This window comes from Parus major, chromosome 8, assembly GCF_001522545.3.
Source record: "Parus major isolate Abel chromosome 8, Parus_major1.1, whole genome shotgun sequence".
Lineage (NCBI taxonomy): Eukaryota > Metazoa > Chordata > Aves > Passeriformes > Paridae > Parus > Parus major.
In genome coordinates this window covers 3,100,942-3,121,898 of record NC_031777.1, presented here as the reverse complement: position 1 = coordinate 3,121,898, position 20,957 = coordinate 3,100,942, and the positions used below count along the sequence as shown (strand labels likewise).

The window sequence follows — 20,957 nt, the reverse complement described above, 5'->3', positions numbered from 1 at the left end:
GAAAACTGCTGTTCTTCATAGCTGTCAAAAAGCTCAGGTTAAGCAGATGGTCTCCTGTACCTTTTCCTGCTTGGAAGTTGCAGACTTCCAATTTCATGATACAAAACCATGGGATTGATCAGCTGGAGAGAAATGTGCCTTGCTGCATGCAGTGCTTGCCTGGAGGCCAGTGCTGTGGTGAGAGGAGGAGTTGTGTTGGTGCGAGCAGGGTGGTTCTGCCAGTGCTGGCACAGCCCAGAGATCTACAGTGCAGTTCAGACACACTAAGAACCCTTGCAGCATTGGTGTTCTGGTTATTGCAGGGTTACCACAAGGAACAGATGATCTGTGTTTCAGAAAACTGGAAAACTCAGTCATTTCTGACCATCTTAGTGCTCCATTTGTTGTATCTTTGTTTGTTTTGCTTTTGGCTGGAGATCCAGGCTGGGAATGGATTGTATATGAGGCAAGCAAAGGCTCTTACACACAGTGTTTCCTAACTATTTGCTAAGTCTCTTTATGGTTTTTATGAAACATATTCTGTCTTACATTCCATGGTAGCCCAGCAGGAGAGCTAGATAGAGTGAAAAATAAGTTGGCCTGTACTCGAGGCCACGGCAGGCTTCTGTGATTTGACATTGTTCAGTGCATTTTCCCTTCTCCTTTAGCTGGGCTGAATTCATTAGTTGTATCTGTCATGCTGTGCTGCTTCAATCAATGGTGCTGCCTTCTCCATCTGAAAGGCAGACCATAAAATCACAGAGATAGCAAGGCTGTGGATGTTGGAGGTCTGTTAACATCAGGAGTTACAGAAAAGCCTGCTGCTTACCAGATGTGACTAACCATCTAGATGGCCTTGCTCCTGTAGTACTCCCAGGCTGCTTTGATACAAGTTTTCCTATAAATCTCCATTTTCAGGGTGTTGCAACATGGCTATAAAAGCAACTCAGTGATCATAAGCATCTTAAATAATGCCACCAGGTAATCAAGTACCTGTTATTTTTACCGCTGTTTGAAACCAGCTTTGCTTGAATTTTTGTGATGTAAAAATTTCTTTGCCATAAATAATCTGGTTGTCTTTCCTGAGCTTGGTACTCATGCTGGATACTTGCTTTTGTAGTGTCAGGGAAACACTGTTGTTCTGGGAAAGCTAATAAATGTAGCTATAATTAATTCCTAGGTGTTTGGTTTAAGATGTGATGTTACACACAGCAAAGCTGCCTTCTCCTGAAAGGCAGACCCCCTTCTACTCCCTGCCAGTGTGGGCACAAATTTTCAACTGGACTCAAATGAAATGTGAATTTTCTCTGATGGCCTGAAAGCACAAAAGCATAAAATCTAGGTATTTGATCACATGGTGGTATTATTGAACATATTATTGAACATAGAGCTGACTCTAAATTCATGAGAAGGAATTGCCACTCTCTCACCTTCTGTTCTTCCCACATTCTGTATGAGCCTCTCGATCTGTAGCAGTAACAACTTTCCTGTCCTGCCCTGGTGAGTCAGCCCTTTCCCATTTCAAGCAGGTGATTCTAGGTGATGTCATAGTGTTACACAGGTTTTCAGGGCCAGGTTGACCGATAGCATCTCCCTTTTCTTGCTCTGACAAACACAAGAGCCCTGCCTTCAAAGAAAGCATTATATAGCTTTATAAATTAAAACCCTGCATGGATTAAAAAAAAATAGAGGCTGCTGTCATACTGCCTTTTCATGCTTTTTGGGGTGCTTGAGACCTGTCGAGAAAGTGGAGGTTTTATGGATAAATACCTCTAAAATTCTGGAGTAAGGAAGATTAGTTATCCTGGTGCACATCAAGATTTGGGATATTGTAATACTGCATGCCATGCTGGATGGTGACAGAGTTGCTGTCTGTTCAGAGTTGATTTAAAACAGAAAGGAATAAAGAATGCTGTAGGGAGAAGGGATGGAGATGAGTTGCAGATTTTTTTGGAATTAGATTTTCTGTTTCAGCAGAAGGCAATCAGCCAACGTACCTTTTCTGGTTTTTACCTTTATTTCAGTGTGTCTGGGTTAGTGGAGAAGGAGAGAAGAGAGTTCTGGTGCCCCTCTAGAAACATGGATCAGCATCCAGGTGTCCTGTAGAAATAAATCCATAACCTCTCGGTGTGTAACTCACATCCCTCCTGTTACTCAGGCTCACGTTGTTTGCTGGTGGTTTTTGGCACTTGAATTCACCTATGTTGTCTTTACAAGGCAGGACTTAGACTGTGCTCCTTTGTGAGCCACAGCAGGTGGGAATGAGGCTCTTCAATCTGTGGCCAGGGCAGCATCTCACCAGGTTGCCAGCAGCTCTCACCATGAGGCAATCTTGCACTGTAGCATCTTTCACAGCTTTTCCAGCCTCTTTCCTCCCGCATCCTTTGAGCTTTTCAACTCACACATTCATCTGTAATGTTTTCTCAGTGTCCATAATATATAGAACATGTAAAGAAAGCATGAGAAAATACTTAAGGGAATTTATTTTTTTTTTTAAAGGAGAGACCAAATTAATATTTCCAGTTTGTGACCAGGAATTTGAGAATATCTCAAACTGAGGGAATATCTCCAATTGAGAGTTTTGTTTACGGAGAGGGAGCGAAGGTGATTGCGACTGGCTGCATATGGTCTCTGTGACTGCAGCAAAGCTCTGCAGACAGCTGGGAGGGCTTTGCCCTGTTGGGATTTACTGCCACGTGGGAATCCTCCTGCTTTGCTAAAAGTCATTTCATGGCATTATGAGGCATTCATAGCTCGGAATGGGCTCCAGCAGGGCACAGGGAAGCAGGTAGCCATGGCTCTGGGCTTCATGGTCAAACGGTATCACTCCTCCAGCCACAGCTTCTTCTACTTTCGGTAAGTTCCTGCCCCTCCCTCCTCGCCTCTTTGCAGTGAGAAAATAGCACGGGTTGTGTAAATAATAGAAGCAAAACCTGCCGTGTTTTTCGTGTTTGTTCTAATTTAATGCTGGTTTTCAAAAAAAAAAAAAAAAAAAAAAAAAGGGTGGGGGATTTTCACCCTGATTTAGCTGTCAGGATAGAAATCTGTGTTACACAATGTGTTATTAAGGCTTGACTCACTCCCAGCTTGTATTCATTCAGCATATCTGATGCTATCAGCACACTGGAGTGTGGGCAAAGGGGAGGAGTGGTTTGTTTCCTCACTCCTGATTTGGTGAATGTATTTCTTTCAGCCGTTGTTTGGTTTTTCACTGCAAACTGAACAAGATCCTGGTGTTTGTCACAAACCTTCCCCTTGGTGCTGGGCTGCTCTCTCCCACCTGCAAGCTCACTTGACCCCTTTATAAATACGTATTTCTTAATGGCTGATGCTCCTCTGCAAAGCCCAGGCTCGTCCATGTAGCGTTCACCTTGAGTTTAGCAGGGAAATGAAACTGAATCAATTAAGCATTTCTGCTCCATCAAAACAAACCGATTGGAAACGTTAATAGCAGAGACCAGGGGAGAGAGGAGAACTCTCCAGCTGTGAAATTCAGCAGCCTGCTTGGCTGAACCCTGAGAGGTGTCTGTTAGACAAGCTGTGATCCACAGGGAAAGCAGGAAGGCAAGGGAATGGCTTTGCAAATCCAGGATTCAAACAATGAGGCTTTGGGTAGGACCTTGCCAGAAAAGACCAGAATCTCAAGGGAAGACTAGAACAATATACTCAGAGAAACCCAGCATTTCATCACACCTGAGTGTAACTTGCAGATAAATAAGTTACCCCAAGTTTCTGATTTAAAAAAATTAAAAAAAAAAAAAAAAAAAAAGAACTGGTTAGACTTGTAGAATTGTTGACCAAGTAATAGGATGTTCAGATAATTGGCAGCTGGAAAATGAAAAGGGGTGTGGTGTCTACAAAAGGAGTGTTTGGACAGGGAAAAAAACCTGGTGCTGCAGCACTGGCAAAGCACAGGTGAATTGCAGGTGATGCTGGAGACAGTAGGGTCCTGTTCCACAGGGCTGGGAGCTTGGAGAGCAGCAGAAAGTTCACTGCATTCCAGTCCAGGCTCTCTCCTGTGACTTTGCAGAGTGGCTAAGTATTGAATTTGACTTTCTGCTCTTGGGGAGTGTCTCCCAGCACATGGGGATTGCTGGAATTATTTGAAGTGTGCAGATGAACAGCTTGGTGTAAGGCCAGCTGGAGACTTGGCTGTAGCTGGGTGCTTGGGCTGAGTTCTTTCCTTTCACACCAGTTTGGCAAAGGAAAGTTCATTTTTAAACTTTTTTTTTTCATCTTTTTGATTATTGATGTCCACAGGCTTGTTTTACAAGTAATACAGTGCTCTCCCTGGTAAGCTCAGTAATTGGAAGTCTTTTGTGCCTTGTAGGTTGGCTTTTAAATAGGTCAAAATCAGCAGGAGAGCTTCATAACCAGAGCAATTAGGATTTTAACCCTTTATTCTACGTGCCTGATAGACAGTAGAATATAATAGAACTTTGCTAATGGGCTGCTGTGTGCCATGGGCAGCCACTGAAAGCCAGAGGTTTCTGGTTCCCGGCTTACAACCGAGATTTTCCTGTCGTGGAAAATTACTGAATTATGGTGTGCAAGGAGAGAGGGTCAGCTTGGGGCTGGGCCAGCAAGATGGGGTGGTTGGAGAGCTCTTTTTCTGTGGCAGTGGCATGCTGCTGCCAGGTCAGTGGTTTAGGGCATTGTCTGGGCTCTGATTTACAAGGAAATGATGCAGCTCTGAAGACCAGTATTCCAAAACATGTGAAAAAAGAGGTGAGAAGTTTAAAACGTTGCCTGACATGCTCCTTCTCTCTCTCTCTGTTTTTCCTATGGGAAAGAAATTATGAAGAATGTGTTAGAATTGAGTGGTGCTTTGGTAACTGTCTGAACTCCCATGTAGTTCCTTTGCAACCTCTGCTGTTAACAGGCATAGACAGAAAAAGCAACAGGATAAAGAGTTGATCATGGGAGGTTAGTTGTAATTTAAATCAGGATTTGTGTTGTTAATGGAGCTGTTTAACAGAAACAGATTTGTACAAACAACCCTTCCCCCACTTTTTGCATGTGAGATCTTCCTGTTTACAGTAATCTGCTTCCCTGGGATTACTCCTCTGCTGACAGAGTCTGAGCAATACTCATTTTCCCTGTAGCTTCCTACCTAAGACAGGAAGGACCCTGTTAATCCAGCCCCTTTGCTGGACACTGGGACATGAATTAGTGGCACCTATGCCAAAAGGAAGGCAGCAAGCAATTTTCTTTACTTGTTACAGATTCAGCATACCACATGAGGCTTTAAAGCAGCAGAGAAGTATTATTTCTGTACAATTATTGCCTGTATTGATTGGGATGCTGCTGATACAGGCAGAAGTCAAAGATTGGCTTTGCAGATCTATCAATAGATGAAATCTATACTGTGGTGCTCACAAATGCATGTACTTGTGTTTGTAAATGCATGTGGTTGCATCTAACCAACAGCTTGAGGATGTTCTGATGTTTGTGGAAGATAAAATGCCAATTCTATGCTACTTAATCAATTTATTGAGTTGTTTTAAATATGGTAACATCAAAGGATTGCTGGAACAGACTGACATTTGTCTGCCACAAGACCTTGAGTCAACAAAACTACCAGGGCTCCAGCTGCACTGCAACAAACCCAAATTCTCACAGCCCACTAGTCAGAAGAGCACAAGAGAAGCTCCTCAAAGGTGTGACTTGCAAGATGGGATGTGCAGGCTTGGGGTACATCTGCTGTGTGTACCTGCCTTTGCCCCTGCCCTGTTCCCACAGGCTGTTCAGAGGCTTTCTTGGAAGATTCCTTGCTCTCTCATGTTGCCTTTAATGTCTGGATCTCATCAAACTCGCAGGAAAGGACAAGGAGGAACTTCTCTATCGGGAAGGTCACCTTAGCCACGCCTGCAGAGCAGCCTCCCCTCGCCTGCTGCCTCTGCTGCCTGCCAGCCCTCCCTAATCTCCTTAGGGGATGCTGTGCCTTGGCAACCCAGGAGCATGCAGGAACCTCTCCTGGCACCGTGGGGCCGGTGGGAGCTCAGCTGACAAGGAGAGAGCTTCCCTCCCCTTAGCTCTGGCTGCTCTCCTGGCCCCAGCCTATCTGCCTGGCACGGTGCTCCTCCGAAATCTGTAACCTGAGGCTTGAGGAAGAACTCCTCTCGGATTTGTTTGTGCCTTTCTTCCTCTGCGAGCAGGATTTGTTGTGTGAGATGTAGCCCAGAGCAGGAAGGTTGGAGGGAAGGGCTGTGGCATGTGGCGCCGCTATGATCTGGGGATGCTCTGCTAAGTGGCTCTACAATTGTTTCGTGTAGGTCTGCTTGTCTTGTCTTGCTCCAAGCACAGCCTCTGCTTAACTGGAATTTGCAAAATAACTTTTCTTTTTTTTCCCTCCTTTCTTAGGTAATTATTTCTCTTTCCCTCCTCTTCCCCATCGTTCTGCTCACTCCATGCTTTCCTCCACTGACCGGGAGCTGGCTGCAGGCTCTCAGTACTTTGTAAGGACAGGAATTGCTCAGAGTTTGAGGCAGGGACAGAAGCCAAGTGACCTCAGCAGTGCTTTCTTGAGAGGAGAAATTAGAGAGGATTTTGCAGAGATGACATTAAAGTGGCGTATTGTGGTGTGTTTATTTTAGACTTGCCCTACCTTAACTGCAGCGAGTGCTCAATTATACATGGCTGAGGTTTGGCTTTGCGTTGGTTCAGCTGCTGCTGGAACCTGTTAGAACAAAGCACAGCCAGCACTCCAACCAGGGCTGCTGCTGCTTTGCATCTGAAATCAGTGTCTTTGGAATATTCCTCCCATCAAAGGGTTTTGCTGCCTGCACTCAGGTCATTCAATATATTAAATGGGAACAAAGTTCTCCCTTGCTGTTTAATAAATCTTACTGTGTGTGAATCTGCTCCAGTACCTTCAGCGTTTCATGCTGTACAAAAGAGCAGTCGGGTGAGCTCTGCTTGTTGCATTGCCTGTATTCTTTGTGGTACCCAAGGTTTTGTTAAGCAGCCTTGTTAAGGTGTGTTTTCCAAATGTTTGGGGGGGTTTTTGCCTCTGAGTTCCCCTATAGAATTGCTCATAGGTAGGAGGAATTTGATTTTGCTAAGGATAAAGAATGTGAGGAACTTTTTTTTGTACATGTGAGGGAAGTGTACAAAAACTAATTATTTTTCAAAATTAGGGAAGCTGTTAGAGGTAGCTGTTCTTTTCTTTCCTTTACAAATAACATTTTTAACATTTTCCATTTGATACTGGGAATTGAATAAAAGAGGAAATACTATGAGGACGAGCACAGGAGCACTGTCTTTCTCTGAGTGATGTGTAGAGAGCTGATGCCTCTTTACTTCCACATCTGTTCCTTGTGCCCAGTCACACTTGCTGGATGGGCAGCCACATTTATGGGCTCGCCTTCAGGGATCACTGAAGACAAGAACTTTAATATCTTAACAAAATTCAGACCTGCCAGGTCAACAGCTCCTTCTCTGCTAAGCTGGGACTCTGTGCTCTTCCTCCTTGTTGGTCAGCTGTGAAGGATTTGACTGAATTCCTGCCACAGGAAAAACAAGATGTGTTTGCACATGGTGTTTACCTGGAGATGCAAGTTGTGCCTCAGGTGTTATGTGACTGTTGCAGAAGCCTCTAGGGCAGGTGTCAGGTTGGAGGCAGAAGGAGAAGAGGTGAAGCCACATCATCTCTAAATTTGGCACATTTTGCAGTTTTCTTTGACAGCAGAGCTCCCCACTATGCACAAATGTGCATAAAATATGATTTAATATGCATTAAATCATATTGGGAGAGTACAGAAAGCATTAAAACACATCTGAGAATGCCACTGTTGATTGCCAAAAGCTGTGGCATAATGGAGGGAGGGAAATGTCTTTGAGAATTGTTGAAGAACTGGTGGGGACAAAGAGAAAACTGCCTTGATAAAAAGGTGCTGTGAATTTGGGAGATTTCAGCTCTGGTGGAGCTCAGGGATTTACAGGACAATCCACTGAAAAGAAGAAGCAGTATGTGTTAGTGAGAAGTTTAAAGAGAAAGAAAGCATCAAAAAAATTGAAAATCCAAGCTGGAAGAAGCAGCTGAAAAAGAAAATGCAAAATGACTGATTTGAGCAATTGTGAAATTGTGTATTTGACTTTAGTAAAGGCTTTGTATGTTAAAAATCAAGTGTATAGTGAAGGGTCATCTGCTCAAATGAGTAATCCTCATTCTGCATTGGTTACAGATTTAGGGATCCATGTGCTCTTTGCTGCTAAAACACAACAACTGTGTCCTAATCTAGCTAGTAATAAGTCTTTTCAGTATTGCATCCAAAGCTACCTGTGAGCTTTTCTTAAAAAATTTCAGCAGTTCTGATTTTTTTGCTGTTGTTCTTTCACTGACAACTTGGCAGCTATAATTTCTAGGTCAGTGGGAATGACTTCCTAGGCTGGATATTCCCTTGGGAGTCTGGGGTTACTGGCCTAATGTTATTTTCATAAGGTTTGCAGACTAATTGTAGAAGTTGCTCTGAATAAGCACCGAGACAAGCTGCAGCTTTCTCTGGGATCTTGCCAGCTCTTTTTGGTAATTGTGAGGAAAAAAAAAAAGACATTTCCTTTCCTCCTTGTCCTACAGACCACGTGAGCTGCCCAAGCTGAAGGAGTCCCGTTCCCATGAGTCTTTACTGAACCAAGCCAGCACCATAGAGACTCTGGACTTTGCGGCAGAAGAAGCAGTCTTTGTCAAACCACTTCACAACAGTATCCTTGGACGAGACTTCTGCTTTGAGGTAGGGACAGGCTCCAAACAGGCAGCTGCCAGTCCCCCTGAAGCCTTGGGGAATGCTGCTCCAGGACTGGGGGACTGCGGATTAGAGCAGCAGCCACTGCCACTGCTGAGGTTTGGGTGGGGGCTGTTGAGCCACCTTGTGACTTTTTAAGTCCTTGAGGCTAATGGCATCAGTCACTGAACAGAGAGAAATCTTTTTCAATTACTGGGTCTTCTAATTGAAAAATCTCTTCAGTTTGATAAATATCTAAGCATTTGTAGTGTGCATGCAAATGTATGGTTGATACATACAGCACAATGGGCATGCAATAGTGTGTACATTAGCTATTTGTTCACCCTCTCTAAATTCACCTAAAATTGAATATAGAAAATTTACTGTAACCAAGAAACGAGTTTTCCAGTCAGAGCCTCTTTCCATTAGCTCGGAGCTCTCCAGTTGCCAGAGGAGAACCTTCAGTGGCTGTGGACGTGTCCATTGCACCATGAAGCAGAATCCAAAGATCCCTTTGCTGTTTCAGCAGAGGCTGCAGGCTGTGGCTCCATGCTCTGCTCCAGGAACAGGCAGAAACCGTGTGTGTGAGCACAGTCCTGCCATCACAGCTCCAACACTGGAGCCGTGTGTGTTCGGATGCAGCTGAGGCCACGTCACCTGTCGTGGCAGGGGCAGGTCACTCTGTCTCCAGCAGGATTAGTCAGATGTGTTTAAACTTCTGGAACAAAGATCTGTTTACAACCTGGAAAATTCTGGCAGTAAACCAGCATATCAGGCTCTGGTCCCTCAGGATGCATCCAGGAACTGTTCCTGTTCGCTTCAGCCTCATTCTTCTGGTTGGAAGCACTTTGTAGCTTGCTTAGGCTTGGGGAGTTGGGTGGAAAACACTGGCAACAACTTAGCTCTGAGGCTGTTCCCTCAAACTGCTTTGTAATTGTGAACACAAATGAATGGAAAGAGTAAATGAGGCTTGTCAGGCCATGTAAGAGGGGAGGAAACCGAGGTGGTTCCCTGGTGTGGGAAAGCAGAGCTGTCAGGGCTGGAGCAGGGCACAACTCCCTCAGTTTGTTTAGGCTGTCTATATGGACCCCTGGAAATATTTTGGATTTACTGAACTCATCATGTCCAGTGTGTTCTGCCTTATGTTAATGCATTATCTGTTCTGTCTGTCTTTATACTGTTGGTAACCAAATCATCTGCCCCTGGGCCTTAGAGGGGAAATCGGCAAGCTTTAATAGCCATGGATCAATTAACAGCTATTTAAAAACAGAATAGATTTACTGGCTGATTAAAGCTTTGTTTAAAAGTCTTTAAGAGGAGCCTCCGGTGCTCTTAATTTTATATAAATTCTTTCATTTCTCCAGTTTTATATAACCTCAAACTTCTTCTGCTCTCTGCGTTTTGTGGGCCTTTTATCCTGTCTGCCTTCTAGGCCACTGTATTTTTACCTCCCTTTTTCATATTTACTTTGTTATTCAAGCATTGTTTATCTCCCTCCTTGCATTTTGCAGCCTCTTCCATGTCTCCTAGGCTTGCCTGAACTCAGCCTGTCATTTATTCATTCCAGGTAACCTACTCCAAAGGCAGTAAATGCTTCAGTTGTTCCTCTGCAGCAGAGAGGGACTGGTGGATGGAAAACATACGCAGACTATCGCAGCCGATGAAGGTAATAGAAACTGCGGAAATAAGATTAGTGGGGGAATGGAGGTGGTATGATTGGATTTTAGTCCAGTGTACCAGGGCTTCCCACAGATGCATCCTCAATTAATTTAGTCTGGGGAGCCGTCCGCTCATCCGTGTGTCTAAAGCTGCCGTGTGCTGTTCCAGGGAGTGCAGTAGGTCAAACCTTTAATGAGTAAATACACACCAGCGTGCCTCCTGGTCCCTGCCCCAGTGCCAGCTTGGGATGCAGGCTGGATTTCTGAGGCCATGCACCCAGCAAGGATGGGGCACAGCTTCATAAGGGTTGTGTTTTAATCTAGAGGCAGAGATAGACGTGGGGAGGAAACGCAAAAAAAAAACAACGTTAAACAAATTGGAGCCGGAGTGAGACAGGGAATCAAGTTACAGGTCAGCTGGAAATATCTGATAAGTCACTCCATAGCTGCCTTCCTACCTCCCAGGGACAGGCTAACAGTGCTCTGGGATTCCTCACCAGTCTGGCAGCTTTGGACAGGCTCTTATGCAGGGTGTTGGTTTTCTAAAGCATTTCAAATACATCTTTTGAAGAAGAAAAATATTCCAGTCCCCACACTCTTGACATACAAATGACAGCCCTTTGCCTCTGTGTTAGAAAATGTCCAGTTTTCTAGAGATTCCAATTCTCTCTAGATCAGACAATCTGATTCTGAATTCTTCTCTGTCCTTACCTCAGACAGAAAAGGCAGCCCTTTTGCTGCTACTTTAGAAGATGAAATATTCAACTTTTAGGGGTTTTGAATCTAAACTGATCTCTTTCTCCTGCACAGGACAATTGCCGTCGAGCTGAAAACGTGCTTTGCCTCTGGATCATAGAGGCCAAGGACCTGACCCCTAAGAAGAAATACTTCTGTGAGCTGTGCCTTGATGACACCCTCTATGCCCGCACCACCAGCAAAGCAAAAGCAGATAACATTTTCTGGGGAGAGCACTTTGAGTTCTACACTCTCCCACAGATTCAGAGCATCACAGTTCACATCTACAAGGACGTGGAGAAGAAGAAGAAAAAGGACAAGAACAATTACATAGGCCTGGTCAACATTCCCACAGCCAGTGTGAGCGGCCGCCAGTTTGTGGAGAAATGGTACCCAGTCAGCACCCCTACAGCCAACAAAGGCAAATCAGGGGGACCCTCCATCCGCATCAAATCCCGTTACCAGACCATCAGCATCCTGCCCATGGAGCAGTACAAAGAATTTGGGGAGTATGTGACCAGCAACTACGCCCTGCTGTGCTCCGTGCTGGAACCTGTGATCAGCGTCAAGAACAAGGAAGAGATGGCTTCTGCCTTGGTGCACATTCTTCAGAGCACTGGGAGAGCCAAGGTAAGCACAGGTGACTCCTGTTGGAGTGGCTCTGGCTGCTGATAAGGGATTCCTGGTGGAAACTGAGGGGCCCATGACAATAAGCAGCAGCAGTAGATGTTGTTTACATCTAACAGTAAGCGGGAGGACTCTAGAACTTCACGTTACTCTGAAAATATAGCAGCTATGTTTGAACATTCAGGGACCTTCCCTTGCATTCCTAAAATCAGGATGTAGGTTAAGAGAGAAGTGAACCAGAGGTTGATAAACTGGAGAATTGCTTCTATAAATAAGCCTGTGATACAGTGAGCAGCGGGTGCCGGCGCTGAGTCAGCGCTGAGTCAGCTGATCAATGCCGGCATCGATTTGCTCAGCCTTTGAACAGCCATTTGGGGGATCTATACTGAGTTAATGGTGATCCCACCTGCCCCAAGGATGCTGTTGGGACTTCTGGGTGGACACTGATTTCTTCAAATGGATTGTGGGAGAGCATCCTGCAGGTCGTGGGAAGTTCTGGGAAGCATTAGCACACATTGATCTATCTGGCTGCTGCCTGCCAGGTGCTCTGTGTGAGCAGTGCCACACTGGAGACAGCTTCTGCCAGTCAAACCAGCTCTAGAGCAAGTAAAGCACAAGTCAGAGGGCTAGAAATGTGGAAGGATGGCTGTAAATAACATCCAAGGGACAGCCTCATCTAACTCTTCCAGAAAAGGTCCTTTTCTGCTTGCATAATTGCATGCCCCTTGAAAACATCTCGGGATGGCTGGTGCTCTGTGACAGTGTGACAGGAACACGTTAACCTTCAGTTATCTGATGAGAGAAGCTGGTAGCTAAGATTATGTTGAAACCCTGCTGGAAAACAGGCTCTGGATTGCTGCAGTGCCAGCTGCAGCAAGTTGATAAATTAGTGTTATAACTTTGCATTCCTGGTGTGTGAAGTTTTGAACCTCTATTTACGGGAGGCACCAGGTGGCTTGGGCTGCCATAAAGCTCCTAAGAGGGTATTTCCAGCTTGTGCTTCTGCTGATGGGGATACAGCTGGATGTTCCCAGTTTGTGCCAGGTGAAAAGAATTCTTGTTGAAAAAAAACCAACGATAACTGACTGAAAACCAAGAGTACTAAATGTCATTGACTCACATGAAGTTACCACTTCAGGAAATAAGTATTACTGTAGAATTAGACCCTAAATCAAGAGATTATTCTCTGTATCAAAGCTTGCTGACAGTTCCTGCCTGGACAATTGAATACAGTTCAAGTTAAGCCACGTAGATAACAAGCAAGTTGAATGTTAACTTTTTTTTTTCCCCCAAATCCTAAAGTACTTTTGGTTTGTGAATTTAATTTATTAAACCGTTCTTCTTATTTAAATATCATCAAGCTGTAATAACTTGTGCATCACTTCCAATTTGGATTTTTAAATCCATGTTTGTAAGAAATATTCCTTATAAAGATAACTATACAAGGATAAATATAATAGCACAGTTTCTTTCAGAAATCCTTTGATAAACAAACTGGTGAGAGGTTCTGTTCTGGAGATAAACTGAAACACAAGCTTGGCTATAAAGGGGTTTTTTTTAGAGACTTTTGTTTCACCCTTTATAATTTGTGATCTGTATCATTCTCTAAATATAATAAATCCAAGGGGAGCCCTGGCTATATCCTCAGCTCTTACTTCATGTAGCAGCTGCACCCCTTGTCTCAGGCTGAGAAATTATTTATTATCCTGAAATATCCTTCCTTCTTGGCTTCTGCAGTTAGCCTGGCAGGACTGGGCTGGTTAAAATCACCTTTGCCATTTGACCTTTTTTCCTCAGGACTTCTTGACAGATTTAGTGATGGCTGAGGTAGATCGTTGTGCCGAACATGACGTCTTGATCTTCAGGGAGAACACACTTGCTACCAAAGCTATTGAGGAATACCTCAAGCTGGTAGGACAGAAGTACCTCCAGGATGCACTGGGTAAGAAACTCCCTGTCTGCCACCTGTTTGCACAGCAAGAGCTGTGGCTGCAGCTGGGAATGTGGGATGGGAAGGAGCTGCCTCAGCGCTCAGCCCGAGTGTCTCACACACTGACAGCAGAGTCTCGCTCTCAATGCCCTTCCTCCATGTGCAGGTGCTCTTTGGTTCCCTCAGGAGTAGCACCCAAGGCAAGGCAAGCTCATATTGATGTAGCTGAGACCCTCTTCAAGTTTGTGTTACCATGTTCTGTTTTTCTGGGTAACTTTCTTTTGTGTCTCTAATGTGATAAAGAGGTATACACTGCAATTTCTTTGTGAACAATGGTGGCTGTTCGATCTGATATACAAATAGGCCTGAAAAAGGGGTTTGGACACATAGTCAATTGAGAAACAAGGCCAGGCAGTGAGGCTGCAGAGCTGCTGAGCATCCCAGGACAGGAGATGAAGATGCATCCTGTCTGGGAAGCCTCTTGCCTGTGTTTATCCCAAGTGCTCATTATTCACTGACTGATTAAAACTGCCTGGCCATCCTGTGATCTCCTACTCCGTTCTCCCTACAGGGTCTTCATGGCCACTGTTACGTGCCAGGCTGAACTCTGATAATTTCGTTATTGCTTCCCCTCCAGCAAAAGGTTCTGCTCTAGTCCTAAACCAGTGCCTGGGGAATTCCTGGCCACACAAAGATGGCAGTAAAGGGGACCAAACCCAGGCTCTCTGAATTCTGCAGACACACCGCAGTTGGCTTTCAGCAGCTCTGCACAATCTCCCTTATCCACAGCTGCACAGTGAGCCACCCACCCCCTGTTGCTTCTGGGATGAAGAAAGCTTTGGAAATTGATACAAGAGAAGCAAGATCAGGCCAAGGCCAAGTCCCACACCACATCCTTTCACAAAAAGGAAAAAATAGCCAAGCTGCTTGCTTTCCCAGCAGTCTTGCTTGTCCTCAGCAATCCCAGACACTGGCAAGGCGTCAAGCTGGCTAAATTAGTGCTCCAAGGGTTAGTGTAGTCAGCTCTGGGATTATACCCACTTTGGCCATTTCTGAAGTGTAAGGAGCCTGTTCTGGTAGTCTTATTCTCCTGGGTGGAGCCACTGAGTGTTAAGTCACAGTTGTAGGCTCTCACCTGGTACAGAGAAATGAGCAGCCTGGTACTTTTGTGCTGTACTTCCCAGCAGGCTGAACATCAGCTGTGGGGCCACTCCATTATAGCTGACTGCATGCTCCTTAATGTGCAGTAATTGCATAAAATATTTGAACATTAATGACTTCTAATACATCATTTAGCACTGAGTGATGATGGTAAATTATAGGCAGGAGAGATGGAAAATGCCCCTAAGGCCATCCAGCTTGTCTGCAGCTCAGGGCAACTTTGCTCATGACAATATCCCCATCATAATTCTTTGTCAGGTTTTAAATGTCATTTTACTCAGCTGCCCTGTATGGTTGGTGTTAGCAATGTAACGTGTCTGTAAGGGAATCTTATATCTGATTATAGCAGGGTCTTGTGGGCCACAAAGAGTAAGTGTCAAATATGTTTAAGGATGAAAAATATTATCCAGTAAACAAGAGTTACAACAGAATTGGCTCAACAAAAGTGATGCCAGCAGTTTTGCAAGTAAGGCATTTAGATGCCCTCAGCAGGAATGTTTTGGACTGCATCACAAAAAAAAAAAAAAAGAAATTAAGAAAATGTGGTGCCTGCTTTGCTTGCAACAACATGAAGCTGAGATTTGGGAAGGGGCTGAGAGGTGTTTAAGGGGTTTTAGGAAAGCAAAGGCTAAAAACAAACCTGTTTTGCACAAACAAGCCTTGTGTTAGCTCAGAGCCAGCGAGATCATCTGAGGAGATGAACTTGAAAGACATTGAATCATTAAGCCAATGAATAAAGGGCTTCTCCTAGCAAACACCCAACAGTTTAAAAATCACTTGGAATGCCTGCATATAGAGGAGGGAAACCACTCAGTAGTAAATTCCAGTTTGTCAGACAAAGTCAACTTCATGTGGTTTGTATGTGAGCAGTTTCTGTTGTGATGCTGAAAGGGAAGAGTGACAGAAATGCCAAGGAGCTTAAAAGATACAGCCCATAAAAACGTTGTAAGGTGTTGATATAAGAAGTTGAGAGAATTAGCAGCATTTAGCTAGTGCTTGGGTATTCCTCTTATTCAAGAGCAAGGTGACACTTCTGAATTTTTTTTTTTAAAAAGGCACATTTAGAAATAATATAAATAAATATCATTGCCAGCACATTTCCTGTGGAAATTATGAAGACAAATAACACACAGCTTCATTCCTAAGACTGTGGATAATTTCATACTTGACAACACAGTTTGAATAGCAAGTCAAATCCTCCTCTCTCGGCCACAAGGGAGGTGCCTGCAGGGTTGCTAAGCAGAGCCATCCTGTTTTTGCAATGTGCTTGGGGACAGTGAGAGCACGGGAGGCTGGAGCATCAGGGACCAGGCTGTGCTTTATTGGGAAAGGGCTGGGAGGAGTCGTGGCCCCAACAGCTGGTGTCTGGAGGCTGAACTGCAGACACCCAGAGCAGTTGCCAGGGAAAGACATAAGCAGGATTTAAAGGTGTGTCAAGTAGGCTTTTCCTGTAACTACCCTGGTTCTTCTCCTCTTTTTCCAGGGGAGTTTATCAAGGCTGTGTATGAGTCAGATGAAAACTGTGAAGCAGATCCCAGCAGGTGCTCACAGAGTGAATTAGCTGATCATCAGTGCAACCTGAAAATGTGCTGTGAGCTGGTCTTCTGCAAGATTATCAATTCCTACTGGTAAGGCATCTTCCTTCTCCCTCTCTTTGTCCCAGTTTGCTCAGAGGTGCCTGTTCCTCCTCTGAGGGTGAGGGAGCAGCAGTGGGACGAGGAAGGAGCACAGCCCCATCCATCTTCCCAGGCTGTCTTTGTCCCCTTTCCTCACTGCCTTCCTGCATGAGAGTCCAGGTTGCAGGTGGAACCTGTGCTCAGACTGAGGGCTCCCAGCCCACAAACCTGTGGGGGCTTCTGCACCACAAATCCTCTGCCAAGGGAACACATACTGAGTGGGACTGGATAAGGAGGGAATAAAGTGAGGAGATAATAGCTTAGCTTGGACTTGGCATAAAAAGCTGCAAGTTTTGATGTGTACAGAAGACCTTTAGACCCTTCAGATGTGTGGAATTGAACAGGAAATCACAGAGAGGGAGCACTGGCAGAGAGGTTTCTATTAATCTGTTTCTGAGTAGCAGTGGAAGAAGAAGGGCCTTTCTGCTTTGGCATGAAGGGGAGGCATTAAGTATTGAGAGCTTAACAAGCAAGGTAAAACTGTCAGATACGGAGATGAGCTCAGTTTGGCTAGGTTTGTTTTCAGTATTCTAACACCCTGTTTGCTCCAGGGTAGCAGTGGATAAGTAGTTCTTAGCTTGCAAATCAGCATGTCTGGAAATGGCTTCCCTTAACACATATGAACAAGGGGTGCTTTAAAGACTACTTAAGTGCCACCAGATTAAATGGGGATCTATGAATAGATGCCTGATGACATTACCTAGCCTAGAGAGAAAGAGAAAAAAAAAAAGAGGAGGTAAAAAAAAAGAGCTGATGGGTTTTTGTTTTGCTTTTCAGCGTGTTCCCTCGTGAGCTGAAGGAGGTGTTTGCATCTTGGAAGCAGCAGTGCCTGAACAGGGGCAAGCAGGACATCATTGAACGCCTGATCAGTGCCTCTCTCTTCCTCCGCTTCCTGTGCCCTGCCATCATGTCCCCCAGCCTCTTCAACCTCATGCAGGAGTACCCTGATGACCAGACCTCTCGCACTCTCACCCTCATTGCTAAAGTCATCCAGAACCTCGCCAACTTTACCAAGTAGGTGGTGCCAGGGAAACTGAAATCTGCAGCGTGCCTGATCCTACTTGTGCTCACAGGCAGCTGATTCTCTGGCAAACTGAAGCCAGCTTTAGGAAAATGGGAATCTTCTCACTTAGATGTGAACACTCGAGACACCTCAGATAAATTCTCCTTCTCACATGCAGATTGGAGCTGTGTGGAATTCTGTGGAGGAGACACAGCATAAAACCAAGAAGGGTCATGCACTAGCATGTTAGTGTGTGTGCTGTTTCAAAGGAAAAGAAGGCTGTTCCCACCAAGGACCATGATTTTCGTGCTCTCTCCCTCCAGAATTCTCAGTTGAATGATACAAAGAGCATGGCACATCTACATGGGAGCAGGAAAAGAGTATCTGTGGGAGGGAGGGGGAAGAGATGTGATTTGTAATATAAACAGTGAGGTAGTAGTATTTAAGTAAGTACAACAAAGCAGTGAATCTCTTAAATTGTCTGTGTGGGTTTTTTTCCTCCAAGACTTCAAAATCTTCAGATTTTGAATTTTTCTTTTTTTTAAAAAATACTCCAAATCTTCAGAAAGGCAGATCTAAAGTAAAGTATTTAAGTAATTGTCTGTGAGCACTTGTACTCTGTATATTGTGAGGAGGTTGTTGACTGGGTTTCCCCCCCACCTCCCTTTCCTGCAGGTTTGGTATTAAGGAAGAATACATGGCCTTCATGAATGAATTTTTGGAACATGAGTGGGGAGGAATGCAGCGTTTTCTGAGGGAGCTCTCTAACCCAGATACCATCTTGAACATGCCTGGATATGACGGCTACATCGACCTGGGCAAAGAGCTCTCCGTGCTGCATTCCCTCCTGTGGGATGTTGTGTCCCAACTTGATAAGGTAAAGCTGTGTGGAGGCCCAGGAGGGCAAATCAGGGGATGGTACCATAGCAACAGTAAACACCAGGGAATATCAAGGGAAGCCAGGAGCTTTGGAGAGGAATGTTTGATAGAGCTATTTCACAACTGCTCCTTCCGTGATTCCTGATGAGTGGCAGGGCGTGTGAGGTGGGTGGGCTTCAGCAGCAGTGCAGACACTTTGCAGAGTCTTTAGGAGGGTCAGGTGCTGAAGGCATTGCTTAAAAGTGGACCTGAAATTCCCTGGGCAGCCGGTCCTTTCTCATAAGTGAGACATTTGGACAGGAAAGGCCGTGTTGCTGTGCCCTTGTGGTGCTAAGGGAGGTGCTTTGCTGCACACCAGGCCCTCCCCTGGTCCTGATGGAGGAAGGAGCTGGCCCTGCAGAGCTGTTCTCATCAACAACCTGATCCAAAGCCTGCTGAGATGCTCTCATTTCCGTAGTCCTTGATTTTGGCATACAAGGAAAGCCATGTAAGAAGTTGGATCCGCTCCGAGTGCCATCCTGTAGCAGAGCAAGATGCTTTCTGCTGTGCCCTGTGCTGAGCTCATACCAGTTCTTCTGATCCCTGCAGACACCACCAACAATGAGCACTGTTTCCATTTAGAAGGAGGGAAGGCAGAGCTTTGCTCTTCCTTAGCTATGTGGGTTTGCAGGAGCCAAAATCATTAAAATCTTGGTAGCAAAGGTACTTGATAAGGCCCAGAAAAGCTGACCTCTGTGTCTTTTTTTTCTTCCCAAGTGCTTGGAACGGTTCCATACTTCAATTTTTAGAGGTGCATTATTTTGTCCATGTTCCATGTATATTATTCTTTCTTTTGAAACTGGAGGAGTAAGGTGAATAGCAGTGCACTCACTTTTTATTGCATTAGGGTTTGCCAAAGTAGTTACTGGTTGTGTATCTATTTTTTCACTGTACATTATTCAAAAGAGAAAACAAAAATCTGAGCTTGTTGCATTAGAATAAATTGAAATGCCCTTGAGTCAAAAGGACAGTCCATCTATTAATCTTAGTTTCATGATAAGCTATGGTCTTGTGTTTCAATTTACCTCATACATGTACGCAGTGTGCATTCCAAATGTATGGATCTGCATGGCCCTTTCTGTAGGTTAGATGTATGGATCTATCCTAGCAGGCCCTTGGGAGCTGGTACAGTGGTTTCCCTAAAAAGAGAATTAAGGGGTAAGGTTACATGCATTATGGCTTTGCTGTAGGGAATGATTGGGAAATAATGAGAGGAGCCACCTTGGAGATTTTAATAGCCACAGTGCTGTATGAAAGTGTCTGCTAAGAGACCTTTCTCTGGAGCCAAGCTGGCTGGATACCTACTTATGGGGAAAACAAAGATATCTTGGAGAATAACATTGGGTTTGTAGCAGAATTTTAATTTTTTAATAAATCTGCAGCTCCTTCACCTTCTTCCTGCAGTCCCAGGAGCCTGGAGATGCCCTGTAGCTGTTCTCCCAGCAGTGGCCCAAAGGGGTGAGAAGCCAGGGCCTGGAGGAGCAGCCTTCCTTGCTGAAGGCCAGCTGCTCTTACCCTCAGCCTGGCCAGCACCGAGCTAAACTGTAATTGGAGCCACACATTTCATCCCATGCTGATGGGGTGATACTGGGATGAGGATCACTGATGCTCTCATGCAGTTATTTTTTCATGTTTGGGTAGGGAAGAATGGCTTAATTAATTGTTGATAACAGTGCTATAGGAGATGGCATCCATGTAGGGTTCCAAAAATGAAAGGCTTATGAAATGAAAACCTTCCCTTTCCCCATCACCCTCAACCCCTGCGATCCTCTCATGATCCCCCTCATCTGTTGGCATGCATTTCCTTTATCACATGTCACCCTTTGCCTGGAAAGTTTCCCCCCATACGTGGCTGGATCTGTAGCCTTTGAATGCCCTTCAATAAACAGATGCCATAGTTTTCACTTAGACCTCACCCTCCCGGGACTCAGTGTGCTTTGCATGATAGTTTTGCATTGGAATGGCAGTAGTTTTGTTTTATTGAGCATGATTTTTAATTTTGGGGGTCAATCCTAATTTCTTTTCTATTTCCTTTTCTTTCCTCAATGTCTGCTGCACCCCGTTTCGTCTCCTCCATCCATCTCGTCGCCGTCGTTGCGCCGCTCCATAACACTGCATTACGATCCTGGCACACCCGCACACAACCACCCACCCTCCTTCCTTCCGCTCCATCCCTCCGCCTCTCTGCACCGGTACCAAAACAAAAAAACCACCCTGGCGGATGTCGTGATGCTTGTATCCAATTAGGGTGAAAATTCCTTCCTACAGGCAACCGTGGCAAAACTGGGACCTCTCCCTCGTATCCTTGCGGATATCACAAAATCCATGAGCAGCCCTACACCTACGCAGCAGCAGCTGAAACGTTTCACGGAGCACAGCTCCAGCCCAAATGTCGCTGGAAGTCTCTCCTCGGGGCTTCAGAAGATAACTGAGGACCCCACCGATGGGTACGTCCCAGCTGGGGCTGGAGGGCAGCTGTGGGGTTGTTAAAGCAGCTGTGAAGAGCTGGAACAAGATGATCTTCGAGGTCTCCCTCCTGCCCAGACC

General features: G+C 45.1%; 1 protein-coding gene across 12 annotated transcripts in view; it reads left to right on the top strand.

The window, feature by feature from the left end:
- Positions 1 to 20,957, top strand: part of RASAL2 (RAS protein activator like 2) — a 160,746-nt gene that overhangs the window by 124,141 nt on the left and 15,648 nt on the right. For 9 of the 12 annotated variants that reach the window (XM_015636563.3, XM_015636562.3, XM_015636568.3 and 6 more), the window contains 8 exons: positions 8,558 to 8,711; positions 10,270 to 10,368; positions 11,171 to 11,725; positions 13,520 to 13,664; positions 16,297 to 16,441; positions 17,267 to 17,503; positions 18,168 to 18,369; positions 20,658 to 20,857. In XM_015636563.3, the coding sequence (XP_015492049.1) occupies positions 8,558 to 8,711; positions 10,270 to 10,368; positions 11,171 to 11,725; positions 13,520 to 13,664; positions 16,297 to 16,441; positions 17,267 to 17,503; positions 18,168 to 18,369; positions 20,658 to 20,857 (1,737 nt within the window). The remainder of the gene's footprint in view (positions 1 to 8,557; positions 8,712 to 10,269; positions 10,369 to 11,170; positions 11,726 to 13,519; positions 13,665 to 16,296; positions 16,442 to 17,266; positions 17,504 to 18,167; positions 18,370 to 20,657; positions 20,858 to 20,957) is intronic. The other 3 variants (XM_015636564.3, XM_015636559.3, XM_015636561.3) reach the window with 1 other exon arrangement.